This window comes from Penicillium lagena (genome assembly GCF_028827675.1).
Source record: "Penicillium lagena strain IBT 129212 chromosome Unknown utg000005l_segment0_segment0, whole genome shotgun sequence".
Classification (NCBI taxonomy): Eukaryota; Fungi; Ascomycota; class Eurotiomycetes; order Eurotiales; family Aspergillaceae; genus Penicillium; species Penicillium lagena.
Genome location: NW_026623226.1, coordinates 3167260 through 3181583, shown reverse-complemented (window position 1 = coordinate 3181583; position 14324 = coordinate 3167260). Strand labels below are relative to the sequence as shown.

At 51.6% G+C, this 14324-nt stretch overlaps 4 protein-coding genes across 4 annotated transcripts; 3 read left to right on the top strand and 1 right to left on the bottom strand.

The window, feature by feature from the left end:
- Positions 1 to 257: 257 nt before the first annotated feature.
- Positions 258 to 5202, bottom strand: N7510_008037 (ubiquitin-binding serine/threonine protein kinase VPS15; the record flags this gene model as incomplete). Its single annotated transcript, XM_056979962.1, has 4 exons — positions 258 to 4370; positions 4427 to 4760; positions 4814 to 4934; positions 4989 to 5202. The coding sequence occupies 4 exons, from the start codon at positions 5200 to 5202 to the stop codon at positions 258 to 260; spliced, it is 4782 nt and encodes a 1593-aa protein (XP_056833005.1).
- A 593-nt stretch (positions 5203 to 5795) lies between these two features.
- On the top strand, positions 5796 to 7842 carry N7510_008036 (uncharacterized protein; the record flags this gene model as incomplete). The annotated part of the gene is made up of 6 exons (XM_056979961.1): positions 5796 to 5866; positions 5925 to 6062; positions 6114 to 6665; positions 6724 to 7004; positions 7073 to 7269; positions 7753 to 7842. 6 exons carry the CDS (start codon positions 5796 to 5798, stop codon positions 7840 to 7842), a joined length of 1329 nt encoding a protein of 442 aa, XP_056833004.1.
- Positions 7843 to 8545: 703 nt separating this feature from the next.
- Positions 8546 to 8962, top strand: N7510_008035 (uncharacterized protein; the record flags this gene model as incomplete). Its single annotated transcript, XM_056979960.1, has 1 exon — positions 8546 to 8962. One exon carries the CDS (start codon positions 8546 to 8548, stop codon positions 8960 to 8962), a length of 417 nt encoding a protein of 138 aa, XP_056833003.1.
- Positions 8963 to 10440: 1478 nt separating this feature from the next.
- On the top strand, positions 10441 to 11319 carry N7510_008034 (uncharacterized protein; the record flags this gene model as incomplete). The annotated part of the gene is made up of 1 exon (XM_056979959.1): positions 10441 to 11319. The coding sequence occupies one exon, from the start codon at positions 10441 to 10443 to the stop codon at positions 11317 to 11319; it is 879 nt and encodes a 292-aa protein (XP_056833002.1).
- Positions 11320 to 14324: the final 3005 nt, after the last annotated feature.

Here is a 14324-nt window from a genome sequence, read left to right as displayed (position 1 = left end):
ACGATGCGATGATCTGTGAGATTAAATCGGAACATTGAAGCGACTTGTGTTTTGTACGAGGGGTCAATGTACCATCGATACATTGGAAGACCCTGTCGAGGGTACTCACAGTGGTGTTCCAAAAGCCTGAAACTCTCTCTACCTACCGCCTAGGTGGGTAACTAGCTTCTGACTTTTGGAACACCACTGAACAATAATAGGGGTTAATACAAGCGGTGGTAGAAGAATAGATTGTCAATTATCAACAGGCTAGTCATTCACTGAAACACATAGACCATCCCTGCTCGGTCCATGCTCACAATCATGCCGTATGGCACCCGCAATACCGCGACGTCCTGGATGATATCCAAATGGCTCTTCAGCAGCATCTGCTGCTGAAGACTAATCACCGTGCTACGAGGCGGCCGGCCACTGGCTCCCTTCCGCGAGCCTGAAGCTGCGCTGCTCGACGCGCTGGGAAGGTGCTCGGTGGTCACCAGGAGATTGGGATTGGGCTGCGACAGGTCGTAGCGCGGTTTCCCGGTCGCGCCGCTGTCCGATACCACGTCAAGGCCGCTGACAAGAGAGGACAGCTCGGGTCGCGCGAGGTCCCAGAACCGGATCTTGCGGTCGCAGCCAGCCGACACCATGAACCCGCATCTCGTGCTGTTATCCTTCCCGTCATCGAGGGAGTCAAACCCGACAGCAAAGGCCCAGATCCCAAGTCGATCAGCCGCCAGGCTCGTGGGTGACGATGTAGCCCCGCTGCCACCAGATGCAGGTCCTCCGGCATCCATTCCTGCGGGACTGGTGGTGGCAAAGCGACTGAGCATCCCTTCTGGCCGATCCCCGTCGACTCGCCAGGCCTCGTAGTCCCGAAGGCTCGAAGTAGTGGCTCGCGCGGGTTGGTGCCCGCCATTAGGGGTGCCATTACTGGGGCCCATAGGAGTCGCCTGGTAGACCTCACGGCAGCGGACCTTTTCAATATCCCAAACGGTAATCTCATTTCCATGATTGCCACTCCCGGATACGCAAACCCAACGGCCTCGACCCTTGGTGGGATGGACTTGCAGTCGGTGAATCGCGCCCCAACCCGGTAGACCCCATGCCTTCAACCGCACGCGGAAGCGGAGATCCCACAGATCGAGAATCCCGTGAGTGGTGCCCACCAGCAGCCAGTTGTGCTTACGGTCACAGCAGAAGGCGGTGGGGGTTCCGTGATGGACGGGGTTCTCCAGTGAATAAACGGGTAGCATGGTCTTCATATCCAACGCAAGGATACGGCAAGTATTGGTCGCGATCAGCAGGGTGGACTGAGCGTCAGAGCGGAAATGTTCCAGCCAAATCGGATACTCGACAGTCCCGTCGTCCGCAGTGGGTAGTTGATATTCTCTAACAAGCTGAAGCTTGCCGTATCGAACGGTGTCATTGACATTGTGATACTCGACTCTGACAGCGTGAATGCTGCCGTCAGTGGCGCCGCTAATGAAAGTGTGCGTGTTTTCAACAAAAGTCAGCGCTTTTACGCGCGCACCTGGCCCATGTCTATGGGTTTGGCGGGACCGAGGCGTCAGGTTGCGTTCGAGGCGGGCTGTGTCCCAGATCTTTACCGAACCGTCATCTGAAGCAGTGACAAAGAAAGAATGGTCTGGTGCGACAGCGACGCGGTTCACGGGGCCACTGTGCTCGCCAAAAATGGCCACCAGATTCCCTTCGGGTTTCCAAACTTTGCTGGAATCTTGCGCGTTAACTTTGCGAATTGGCCGTCGAGAATCCACCTCCTTGACATATGGACCCAAATCAAAGAAGTCCGTAGGGTAATTCTCCGCAAACACATTGTCCAGCAGCCGTAGAACAACTGGGTCATCGCCTCCGTATGAGTGGTTGGCATGGTATTCCCGGGCCGCTGGTTCGAGGGGTTTCCGGTCGTATGAAAGTGCGAGGGCCGATGGCTGAGGAGTCCCTCCTCTCTGGAGTGGAGCGTCCACTTTTCCGAATGCATTTGCTGAACTGGTGCTTGTTTCTGCGTAGGCTTTGGCCGTTTCCTTGCGGTTCAGCAGGCTGATCGCACTGGATTTTCGCTGCACCTGCCCAGACAGGATTCTGAGCGCAGGATTCTCTGCTTCGGTGGGTGTTGATGAGCCTTCTTGCTCGAAGCTCGGCTGGCGACTAGAAAGTTTTCGATCGACATCTGAGCCTGGGGGTGACAAGGGACGGGACTCTGGTCCGGCAGCGGGTGACGATGCTGTCGGGGAAGATGATGGGGAGGAATCGGTGGTGAGATTTTCTAGAGCAGTTGGTCGAGGGGCGGACCCTGTTTCTTTGTGGCGGTGGCTCTTCGATCGCAAATGCTTGCGATGAGCACTCGGTGTTCTCTCAATCGTTGTAGAGGCATCAAGCAGCGCGTCTGCAATGGTTTTGGGCCTTTGCTCATCGACGGTAGGGCTTTCAATCCTGCTGACAGAAGCCCTCCGCGGCTTGACATTTTGATTCTTGTCAAAGAAGACCGTCTGAGGGGTGACCCCATAATGAGTCAATTTGATTATATTGTTCAGTTGTGAGATCAAACTGTTGTCCACATCTCTGGGTTGTCGCATAGCTACTCTCCAAAGATAGTCTTTCAAAGCGAGCAGCTTGTACTCGTCATCGGGGCCCACCCCCAGATTTCGTAGCCGAGACAGCCATTGTTCGTCTTCCTCGTTCCTCGCTTGCGAACTCAATTTAAATGAAGAGCCTCGTTGTCCGGCGCGAGAGTTGTAAGACCCAGGCTCGGAGAGACTGAAAGTGCCCTCACGGCTGGTGGATTTCCAGAACACACCTTTATCGGATTTGGACGCCCAGACGAGAGCCATGTCGTAGATATTTCTCGCCATCGGTGGCTTCAGCGCATCGAGAATGTCGGACTCCGTAAATTCCATGATTCTAATTCTGAGGAAAGGCCGCACGAGAGGCGTCAAGATCGAGTAAATGTCAGCCACCGACAAAAATTTGGTCGAGCTGACTACGAAGTTCACGGCTGCCTCGCGGATCCAAATGTTTGGGTGAACAAGAAATCCAGTGGTGATGTAAAGCAGATCCCATGTCGTTGGCCGCTGAAACAGGCCTAAGTCTGCCATGGCCGCCAGAGAGCGAATCACTCTTTCCACGACAAATTCTTCGGGCTCCGTCATAGATTGAACCATCAGGGGTAGGATGTATTGCTCCAAACTGGTGCTTCCCACATACGCTGCAACTCCAACGACGGCTTCAAAGAAGGCACATTTCAAAATCCAGTCCCGGTCATTGAGATATGTGTTCAAGTGGCTGAGAATGACATCGTTCGCTCTTGGATTACCGAAAAACACGCAGAGGCTGGATACCGAGCCCAGGAAGGCCCGGCGGACGGATGCATCCGAATCCGTCAACAGCGCTTTTGTGTGAACCTCAAAGTAATCCAAAAGGTCGATCCTTGCCACATCGTACAGATTATGATATGTGGCATCCTCGGTCCAGCGAGGCTGAAAACCGACTGGTATTAGTGACGCCAGGCGAGTATCAGAACGCAGCGCTTGAATCATATCCAAAAATCTCAGCGAGGATTGTGCTAAAGATGCAATGCAAGAGGCGTATGCAGCACGGACCATGGTACTTGGATTGCTGTTGGCGGAGGCAACAAATGGCTGCAGTCTCGGGAAAATGTACTCGGAGAACAAGTAGGCATTCACTGGGGATACTACGTGCACCATCTCCAGCAACTGTGTCAAGGTTCGGATGGCAGCGACTTTGACAGCGTCTGTGCGATCGGTTAAAAGGAGCATGATGTAGGGGAGAACGCGGTCCAGCTTGGCGTCATCTGAGAGCCTCTCGGCAAAGGCCAGGAGAATATCACAAGCTTTGATGCGGGCCGATGCTTTGGCGGTATTCCGTAGGTTGGAGACCACAAGGGTCAGGAAGATCAGAACGCCTTCATCCGATTGTGATGGGGATCCCGAGGCCGGGTTCCCACCGCTTGGTAGGTCAAGTTTCACGGGAAGAGCATGGCCTGCTAAATTGGATGTAGGCCGAGCGCTTTTATCAGAAGCATTTCGAGATGTAGGACCGAGAAAGTAGGATATCTTATCAAAATCCAGGTAGACCCGCTCTATCCGATCATCGGATTCTCCTCGGTTGGCTGATTCCGCATCCACGATCGTTCTGCCCGAGGATGGATCAGTCATGAGCGACATGTATTGATGGAGAAAGCTGTAGAAATATTCCGGAAAAGCTTTGTCCTTCCAGAAATTCAGATACTCCTCTGCAGAGTACCGTGATTCGGGTTCCAGTTGAATCATATGAAGAATCAGCTCTCTGATTTCCGGATCCTCGATCTTAGCCAGCTGGCTGTGCTCCGGACTGTACTCGCCCTTTCGATACTTGTAGATTTGGCTCAGTGTGAATATGGGCGATTCCAAAAGAGCTCGGCAATGACACAGCCAGCGCTGAAAATGTCCATTGCCCAGTTGACATGTCGGCTCCCCGGTTCCTCCCCGGCCACAAGGAAGCGCTCGGGAGCCAGATAGCAAGTGCGTCTCCCAGAGATATCGAAATAAAAGGAAAAGTCTGCAGGATTATCCTCTGGAAGGAAAGTTGGCTTGAATGACGAGGAAAAGTCGGAGAGATACAGCCAGTTCCACGAAGTGACCAAGACGTTTTCTGTTTTGATGTCGCCATGGAAGACATCTAGCGAATGGCAGTCCCGCAACGCACAGAGCAGCTGAAATGCAATCCACTTCTTTTCAATGTCTTCCAGAAATGGTCGAATGCTATTGTACCGGTCAGATTTCGCTGTTACAGGCACAGATGGGGCACTGCATACCTCATTCGATCATAGAGCGAGCTATAAATGTACTGGCGAACTAGATACCCGCTCGTGCTGGTTTCCAGAACCCGATGATAGCTCAGCGCATTCGGCACATCCGCCAGAATCTTGCGTTCCCCTACATGAAAATATGAGTCCGTGAATTACCCGACGGAGCAGAACCAGAACGCACGGATAATGGCCTTCACATATGGCTCCAATTTCATGGTCGGGTACGGTTTCATGATCACCTTGACGAAGACCATGCCATTTTGCTGCCTCGCACGAATACTTTTCATAAAACGTCCGCCACCCATCGACTTCTCATACACCAGATCTGACAGCTCAGGGACATCGATCCCCGCGGACCCTGCGGAGAGGGTTGTGAGGGAGTAGCCTTGTCCCATGGTGATGGAGGAACAGCATCTCCTGGGGCGTTGGAAAAGCCGCGATCATCCAGCCCAACAGTCCTTGGGGAAGATCAAGGGAGCTGCAGCAGCCACTCGCGATTGCAAACGATGAACCAGATGAAACCAGAGATGGAAGGGAAGCACCAAGTCACTTGACGCGTGGTGAACAGAGCCACGTGATGGGAAGGCGGTCAGCCTCAGGCGAGTTGACATCAACACGAGACTGGCTCTTGCACTTGGACTTGCACTTGGACACTCTCTATCACGGTCGGATCGGAAGATCGATCAGGGGAAGATTTATTTTCATACAGCAATACACACTACTGCCTGACCTATGTTTCTTTAACCCACCCAATGACGTAACAAGTACCCAGCCGGGCTCTATAGGTACCCTGTTGACCGAGCAGCAAGGGTCTGGACTTCAAAACACGACACCTACTCCGATCACTCTGTACGCCGCCCCTGGGAATACAGGATTGGACTATTGCTTCCCTTTTTGCTCTCGTTCTGTGAGCATTTTGGAACCATCACTCCTCGGCGGGGTAGCGGCTGAAATCACCGTGCTTTTTTCCACTATGGACACAGACACGATGGACCACGTCGAGATTCCCATCATCGACACTAATGAACCGCTTTTCGATGTGCTCCAGAAACTGTCCAAGTAATTCATCCATCTTCTGCATTCACCATGAAGATTCTAATCTGGAAGCAACTTGTAGCTTCATAAGCACGGCGGTCAGCGACACAGCCTACTCTTTCGAGCAGATGAGGCATGGGTCCCGCGGCCACCGTCTGAGACAGTTGGTCCATACATTGGCTGAGGACAGTCATAATCCCTTGATAATTGTCACTTTGATGTAAGTCCGACACCCCAATTGAACGTAACTGCATTGACATGATTACCACAGGATCTTGAAGTGGGAATTCATCAACTCCACCGATGATGACTGGGGGATGAACGAAAGTCGAGGACATGCCTGCGAGTTCGTTGCCTGGCAATTCTTGTGCCATTTAAACCAGCGTGAAACCATCGAGTTTTTGCTCGAGGAACTTCCAATCCCGCGACGGAACTCGGCAAACCTCGTTGAGGCCGAGAGAGGAGCTTCTGACTTTGCCTCCGATCGAGGGGAGATGCGAGAGACGGAGGATGAGACAACCCCTCTCCTGTTGAACTCATCATCTTCTCTTTATCGACTATTGTCTGGAAAAGTTGGCACAGGAAGTCCATCCACCCAAAGCCACCAGGGCACCCAGACCTATCAAGAGATCTGCCTCGCTCAGAAATATTCTCAGTTTTTCGGACTGAATGCACTGGAGATCGCAACAATCGCCCATGCCAAGAAATTTCTGAGCCAAAGAGTTGTTCAGCGAGTGGTGGATGATATCTGGCGAGGGGAAATCGTCTTTTGGGACTCCCTGACAGTCCATTCCAAGAAGAAACCACAACTATTCAACGAGAGGTGAGTTGGAACCTAGTCTGCAATGTTAAATGCTAACAGTCTCCCCTCCATTCCGTAGAACGGCCGATCCCTACTCCCGCTTGAGAGTGCCTGTTTACCGCAAATTGTTTGAAGCTGCATTCTTCATCACCTTTCTCTTCCTCTACTATGCAGTTCTAGTAGAGAGAAAACAGACGGGAATTGGCATTTTCGAGACTTTGATGTATATTTGGATTGTTGCGTTCGCCTACGACGAACTGAGCGGTATTGTTGATGCCGGGGTTCTCTTTTACCAGATGGACTTCTGGAGTCTCTGGAACCTGGCCATCATAGTTGTCGGTAGCGCCTTTGTCATTGCCAGTGAGTCAAAACTCCCCCTTCTGCTGCCTGGCTTCCTCGGCTTCTTTTAACTGGAAAACACGTTACAGGGGTCATCGGACTAGGCAGACAGGACGACTCCATCACTGACCTGTCATTTGATATTCTTTCGTTGGAAGCGTTGTTTCTCGTTCCCAGGCATGACTCACCCAAGTCCTTGTTGGAGGTCGATCTGCCATCGAATCTGACGCAAGCAACCAACAGGATCTGCTCTCTTGTGAGCTTGAACTCTTACTTCGGCAGCCTGGTATGTGAAACTCTTCTGCGGGACCGCAGTCCTCTCTGCTGACCGGGGCTGTGTATAGATCCCTGTGTTGAAAGAAATGGTAATATAGCTCATCGCTTTGTGGCAGCCCAAGGCTGACTTGATCGCGCATCTCAGACGAAAGCCTTTTTCAGATTTCTACCTGTGGTGGTAGTCTTGTATATCGGTAGGAGTGACTTCGCCACACTGTAGACTGAAGCGTGTTTTGCATGTCTGACCGGCTGGGGAGTCCTGCAGGGTTCTTGACTACGTTTACCATGCTCGCCCGTGACCGCCTGTCGCTCCGGCAAATGTCCTGGATTTTGGTGAAGGTGTTTTTCGGGTATGGCGGTGAAAATTCCCTCACTCGACCGCTATCGTGGCTGACCGCGCGATACAGATCGAACGTTCTCGGATTTGTGGGTGGTTGCACCTTCAAGCACTCTTCGTTCTACACTGACGGTGGCTGAATTGATTGGATGACAGGACATCGCGCATGATGTGAGTAGCGGCTATGCTGCAGCCCAAAGTGAAGTCGGCCCGAGGATTGGCAAAATGGTTGGCTATCGCGTTTAGTTGACTGACGCGCTAGTGATTTAGATCTCCCCGATCTTCGGATACGGGTTAATGTTGGTGTTCCCTTTTTCCTTACCGTTTTCCCTTGCACCACAGGATGGCGAAGCAAATGTTAAGCTCGCAGATACTTGTGATCACGTTTTATTACCCGAGTGACGCTAGACCGCAGCGATGGTGTGGTTTTTGTCACTTGGCCGGGCGTGGGCATACGGGATTTCCAGCCAAACTTCCACGCAGACGCGGCACCGCCTGAAGGCTATGAGCATTCTACAGGCGCTTAATGATTCTAGAGGCTGACGAGAAACCAACTAACTGCAGGCTGATTTTTGTGTCTATGACAAATCTTCTGTTGATTTCATCGCTGATCAGTTTGATGAGCATGAGCCTGGAAGGAGTAGGTTTTGCTGTGCCGACCCATGGTATTCGTCGAATTGACCCTGTTTTAGGTGATGCTTCATGCCCGCGATGAATATCTTTTCCAGTTAGTAGCAGAAATTCTCGGTGAATAGTTCTCCAGCTGACACGCCGTTGTCCAGATTGTCAATCTATGTTCTGGAAAGCAGCAATTCTCGACGGCTAACCTACTTCATGCCACCGCTGGTCCGTTTGCGCCCAGTTCTTGCATAGAACTACTCCCCTCACTTCTGGAAGTCCGTGCTTACCCCTGTTCCAGAATCTGATCCCTCTCCTGTGTATTCGTCCCATGCGGCTCTTCCTGTCTGCGGGGTCCGTTCGCCGCGTACGCATCGTCTTGCTCCGTGCAACCCACCTACCATTTGTCGCATTGATCTGGATCTATGAGAAGACCCGACGGCATGCGCATCGGCGGCCTACTTGTCAATTGCCTCCGATGCTCGCCGCACGAGATCTCGGCCGTCGTACTTCTGTCATCGAATCTAGTCCCTCCCGGTGCCAGGACCCACTGCATCCTTCCGTAGCGGATACACATTGCCTAGGCCCTGGTAAGGCCAAAACGAGCCTGGATCAGCACGCGGGAGTGCATGAACCAGGGCGAGCCGAACGAGCTGGTCAAGTTGAAGACATGATCGACGAGGTGGAACGGCTGCGTGCCCAAGTGGAGCGCGTAGCAGCAACAGTTGGGGTGCAACGCCGCCGCTGAGTAATCCGATTCTATGGTCCGTTCTGTACTCCGCAGGGCATATGGGGCCGAACAGGGTGAAGATCTGGAGTCGAAACGCGGCAGAGGGGCCACCGCGTTCGCGCCTAGGGGCACGCACCCCCCCTGCAAGCCGGGCATGTCCTAGCCCCTATCGGTGGGGATTAGCGGCGCCACCGGCCTTGACACCTTGAGAATCGTTCGAGATGCTTGTCGTCACCAACCATATCGTGGATACCCTAAGGGACCAGGGGGTGCATTTTCATGGGGGCCATTGCCCTGCCTCATTCTAGCTACGTCCACGATAGGTCTAACTCCCATCTCCACACCCTGCCATGGAGTAGAAACAGATTCGCGTCAGGTCAGCAATGTATGATGGAGGCACTGGAGTGTGGAGTCCGTGCGGAAGCTACTCCGTATGGTGTACATGAAGCCGAACACACTTGACCCTTCCGTGGCCCGCATAGCGCTAGGGTCACGGTTCCTGCCTGTTCGGGGGTACTATGATGATCGTCCACTACGTCCTCACGCTCTTCAGGCTCTATAGAGCAGGCGACAGAGACCCATCTCCCCCTCCCTAGGGGCTGCTGCTGCGGCTGTGTGACTGACCAGTGACCGATAGCTAGCTGCGCAAATCAAGCCAACCACCAGGTCATTGGGCGATTTCCATGCCTCTGTGTGGCTACGTTGCATGCATGGGACACAGCGCTGCTGGGCGCACCAGCCTAGCGGTGATTAGAGGGTGGGATGGCCATTTCTAGTGCCATAAACCTAGCAGCCGCCGCCATGGTGAGTCCATGTGCAGCGCCTCTTCCCCCCGGTCATTCTTGTGGCCCCCTTGGTCTTTTTTCTTGTGTCCTGTCCAGTCAGCATTGTGCTGTTCTGTCACTTGCCCGAGGGATCTTACGTCGTAGAGAGGATAATCTTCCGGTTTCTTCCCGTCATGGCAGTGTCGATTGCCTTTCTTCGGCGCTAAATTTCTGGTGCTTGGGTGCAGACTTGCAGACTAAGGCTGTTCTCGATCTGGTCCGGGTTACTCCCGGCCGTTGAGCCCCCCACCCTGCTTTTTCCCCTTCCACCGCATTCTCAGACCTCGTTCTGTCGAATCTGCCTTGGCTGTCAAGGCGTTTAGCTGTCGATTCTTCACATTGAGTCGGTGTCGATGCAACAAGCATTCTTCACCAATGATTCCATGCCCCATTCACAGTTTACTCTCTTCTCAGCCGCTGTCCATGTGCGCCGCCATCATTCACCAACAGCGCGGCTGTTGACTCGTTTTGTTATATATACTTCATACTGTCGCTACCTCGCTTGTTCTCTCTTTAAGATACCTAGTCTCACTGGTCTGTTGGATACATTCTATTATCTTTTTTTTGTTGCACTGTGGCTGTTGACACTACAATATGGGTCGGACTCGAGGCTCATTCCAACAATCCTCCTCTCGAGGGCCTGCATTGTCCGAAGGTACACAGCCCATCGAGATGACGCCGCCATTCTCTTCGCCTGTTTCTACAGCAGCATCTCAAAGGGAAAGCCTTACGCAGGGGATTGGTCTAGGCATTTCTACAGGTGGGATAGAAACATCTTTCAACCACCTGAGGGCTGGGACTCCATCAGGACACTACTCGGCGGCGCCGCCTTTGCACAACCAACTGGTATCCAGTGACGCACTCTTCTACAGCTTTCCCTTGGATATCTCAAACCATCCGTTTCGTGAAGTCTACAATAGCTGTTCAACCACCTCCAATTCCCCCATTAGCCTTTACAGTGCTCAGACGCTGAGTGCATCTCCAAGTTACAATTCCGCATTGGAGTTTCCCTCCAGCCAGGAACCGTTCTCGAGCCAGCCTTCTGGCCTTTGGGCGACGACCCCATGCTCTCGAACCACGACACCCAACGAGATTGTTGCTGCAGATGATGAAGCAAAGAGCCACTGGTGTCGAGATGTGTTCGCCGATAGGCTCATCCCTGCCCCCGCATCGATGTCGTCAGCCGCAACTTCCTCCTTCTCCCCTACAACGCTGGTGGAGGAGATTGATCCGAGACAAATGGTTAACGAGCCACAAGGCGCAGCAGCAGACAACGCTGTCAGCAGTCCCTCAAACTCCAACCAGAGGACTCGGGTCTCATCGCCCGCTGATAAACCATCTGAGATTGAGTTAGGGCTCAGGTGTCCCGTATGCGGTGCCAAGTTCACCAGGAAATCTAACTGCCGGGAACATCAGAAGAGGCATGATCCTAAGTTCAAGAAAATGTTTACATGCGATACATGTGGTGGATCATTCCGCAGAGGCGCAGACCTCCGAAGGCATACGGATAGTGTGAGTGAAGTCTTAGACTCCCCGAGCAGCAGGCGCTAATTGAGGCCGAAGATTCATAGGGGCATCAAAAGGTTTCCTTGTGAAAGATGCGGCAAGCGTTATAGCCGTTCGGATACTTTAACCAGGTATGGCAGTTCCTACTCTACTAGTTGTACACGTACTGACACTTCTATTCACAGACACATCGCATCAGATTGTGAAGGTCCCAGTACTGCTAGCGATACTTCAAGGCAGGTCGAGACCGTTCAACAGACCCCGACTTCTTTGCAGCCCTTTTGGCAACTACAAGATCGCTCGTCCAAGAGCGAACGGTCATTCAGATAAACGCTAAGAAGGGACTTTCCAACAAAGCTAGATGCGCAGCTTTTACGTCGATGACGATAGCGCTTTCCATAACTTACAACTGCGAACTCACTTCCCAACCTTGCATGTTCCTCTATCATGTGGATTTGTTGGGCAGAACCATCGGGTGGCCTTTCCGTTTAAATGAATTACTGTTGGTTTCACACATAGTTTGCGCCCTTTTGTGATTTTGCGTACATTAGATTAGCATGGCATTTGGGTACCATTCTATCTAGGCGTTGTGCGTCTTTTGTTTTCCTTGAGATGCATTGGAGTTGGAAAATTCCGGCGACTTCATATGTCAAATTCATTGAATGTATCATTGATATTCAAACGTGTTCCTACAACCTTGACCTCTCAAATGTGTGATATTGTTGCAGTTCGCTCAATCTGGCGCGCGGTAAAATGGGCCGCGTCGGCTATCGACATGCTGATCCTTCAAGCACCCGGGGCACGAGATGGCATTGGCATTTATTTGTTGTCAGGATAAGAGAAATATAGGCCGTATTGTGCACACATTAGCCGCTCATGATAATTTTTGTTGTTCTCCAGCGAGTCATTAAAAATGCCATTATGCGTCCCACTGGCTTTTTTTTTTTTTTTATTTTTTTTTTTTTTTTGAGGGGAGAGAGGAGGGGAGAGGGGATTACAGCATTGCGTTGGTGGCATTATCCCCTGTTCGCTTTCGCACGAATCATTAAACTTTCCTACGCCCCTTGCCGTTAGCCCGCACGACCTGGGAGATCGAGACTCTTGCCGCGCTCCACCCATGAAGCCGAATCACACGCTAAGCAAGTCGAGCCACAATCGAGATTAACTATTAGCAATGACAAATGGAAAAGGACAACATTTCCGCGGCCTTGAGAGGAGTACTCCCAAGCAAGAGGCTGCCCGACGACTGTATCCTTGGTGCTGAAATGTATGGCCTCGTTAAATTACCTTATTATAAGCATGGTCCCAAGGAGCATGACCAGGATTAAGAGGCTCAATCTTGAGTGAGGCACGGGCTACCCTGTTTCATTTCCTCGCTATCCGGGGGGCAGAGCGATTTGTGACCGATGCGAGCCGTAAGATCTGCACTCGTAGCTTCACCTCGGATCATGATTTCTCGCAACTTATGACCGAACTTCCTATGAGGGATGCTAGCTGGGCTAGTGGAGACTGGCCCTCGAATGAGAGTCGTTGCACCCTTAAACTTGGAAGCAGCCGCACACCGGACACGCGTCTGTTCGCCTCGTTGATCGCCAAGCTTGACTGGGTCCGCGGTGGTCTACTAAATCCGATAGCAGTCCGCTCTTACAGGGATGGTTTCCTGCTCGTAGGGGCAAAAAAAGCCATCGGGTGTGCGCGGATCTTCCTATCCACTGACCACCCCTGAAGGAAGACCAATTCTGAAAAGTGGGACAGGAACGGCCTATGGCAGCCGTGGTTGAAATTAGTACGGTCATTAGATGCCCCTTTTGCGAAGGCCTCGCTTGTTCGTCTGTGATCGGCGATGCTCCCCCATACATAGCTCAGCATATACGCCACGCACAGGCAGGTGCATGATCAGGAGACTCTTCCTGCGTCACATTTTCATAACGATTTGCGGATTTTCGGCGGCGGCTGTTGAGTTGGACTATAATCTGGGTATCAACGGAGGAAAGTATGGTCCGTGTCAACTTGGAAGAGCCCGTGTCTATGACAGGCATGTCTGCCCGAATCACACTTTAACAGAAAGCTTTTTTACCAACTAATCTGCCACGAGGACGTTTTGGTTTATTGACGGCGAGAAGCAGAAAAAGGAGTTCGACATCCCTGTCCAGGTCCATGCCCTGTTCCTTTTTGTCATTTCTAGGGGGTTTCCAGCCAAGGATGGATGAACATAATACACTAGTCAACAGCTCGTGTTCTCTGCCAAAACTGGAAAGAGGTTACCAATTACTGGCCTGGCATACTCCTTACTAAAATATTAAATAAGGGGGTCCAATGAGATTGGGAGCCCGCTTATCACTCAAATTTTAGCGTAGCCAAAGTCCCAATCGGCACATTTTGACTGGGATATTATGCCATTTTGTGCCTGGACGCTGGGCGGTTGAAACTAGGCAGGTCGTCCTAGCTCCACAAGGGATCTTGGTCTCCATCGGCGCTACAACCTGGGAGGCGGATCGGTGACGAGCTAGGAACAAGTGCGACAGAAGATGACTTGTTCACCAGGCACGCCAGGAACTAGGATCTGGAACCAAGCGAATCAAGGACTTTGGAAATTTGGAATTGTTGGTTTTGGGAAATTTGGCTGCCAGATTGATGTAAAAGTGACGCACTTGGCTGGATGTACGCACTACGTATCGAGGCCACTGGTTACTGCGATGCTACCTTTGGTTGTCGGGATGTCCACATCCTAAGATCGGACGCGCCAATGACTTTTCTGAATAATAATTATGCTGTTTTTAGTTAATCTTAGTTCATCTGAGCACAGAATATGATATCAAGATATGCTCAGTTGTTTATTGACAAAAAGGATAGGCGAAGTTAGGCATACGTGCCGTGGACTTAGATATACGTGAGATTTAGATATACGAGAATTTGAACATCTTTGGATTGAACACACTTCAATAGATGTCCCTTTATTTGGAAGTTGATAATATTGAAAGAAGAGATATCTAACATCGCTTCAACTAAAAGTTTCATCAAGCTGCCTATGTATACCGCACTGTTAACAC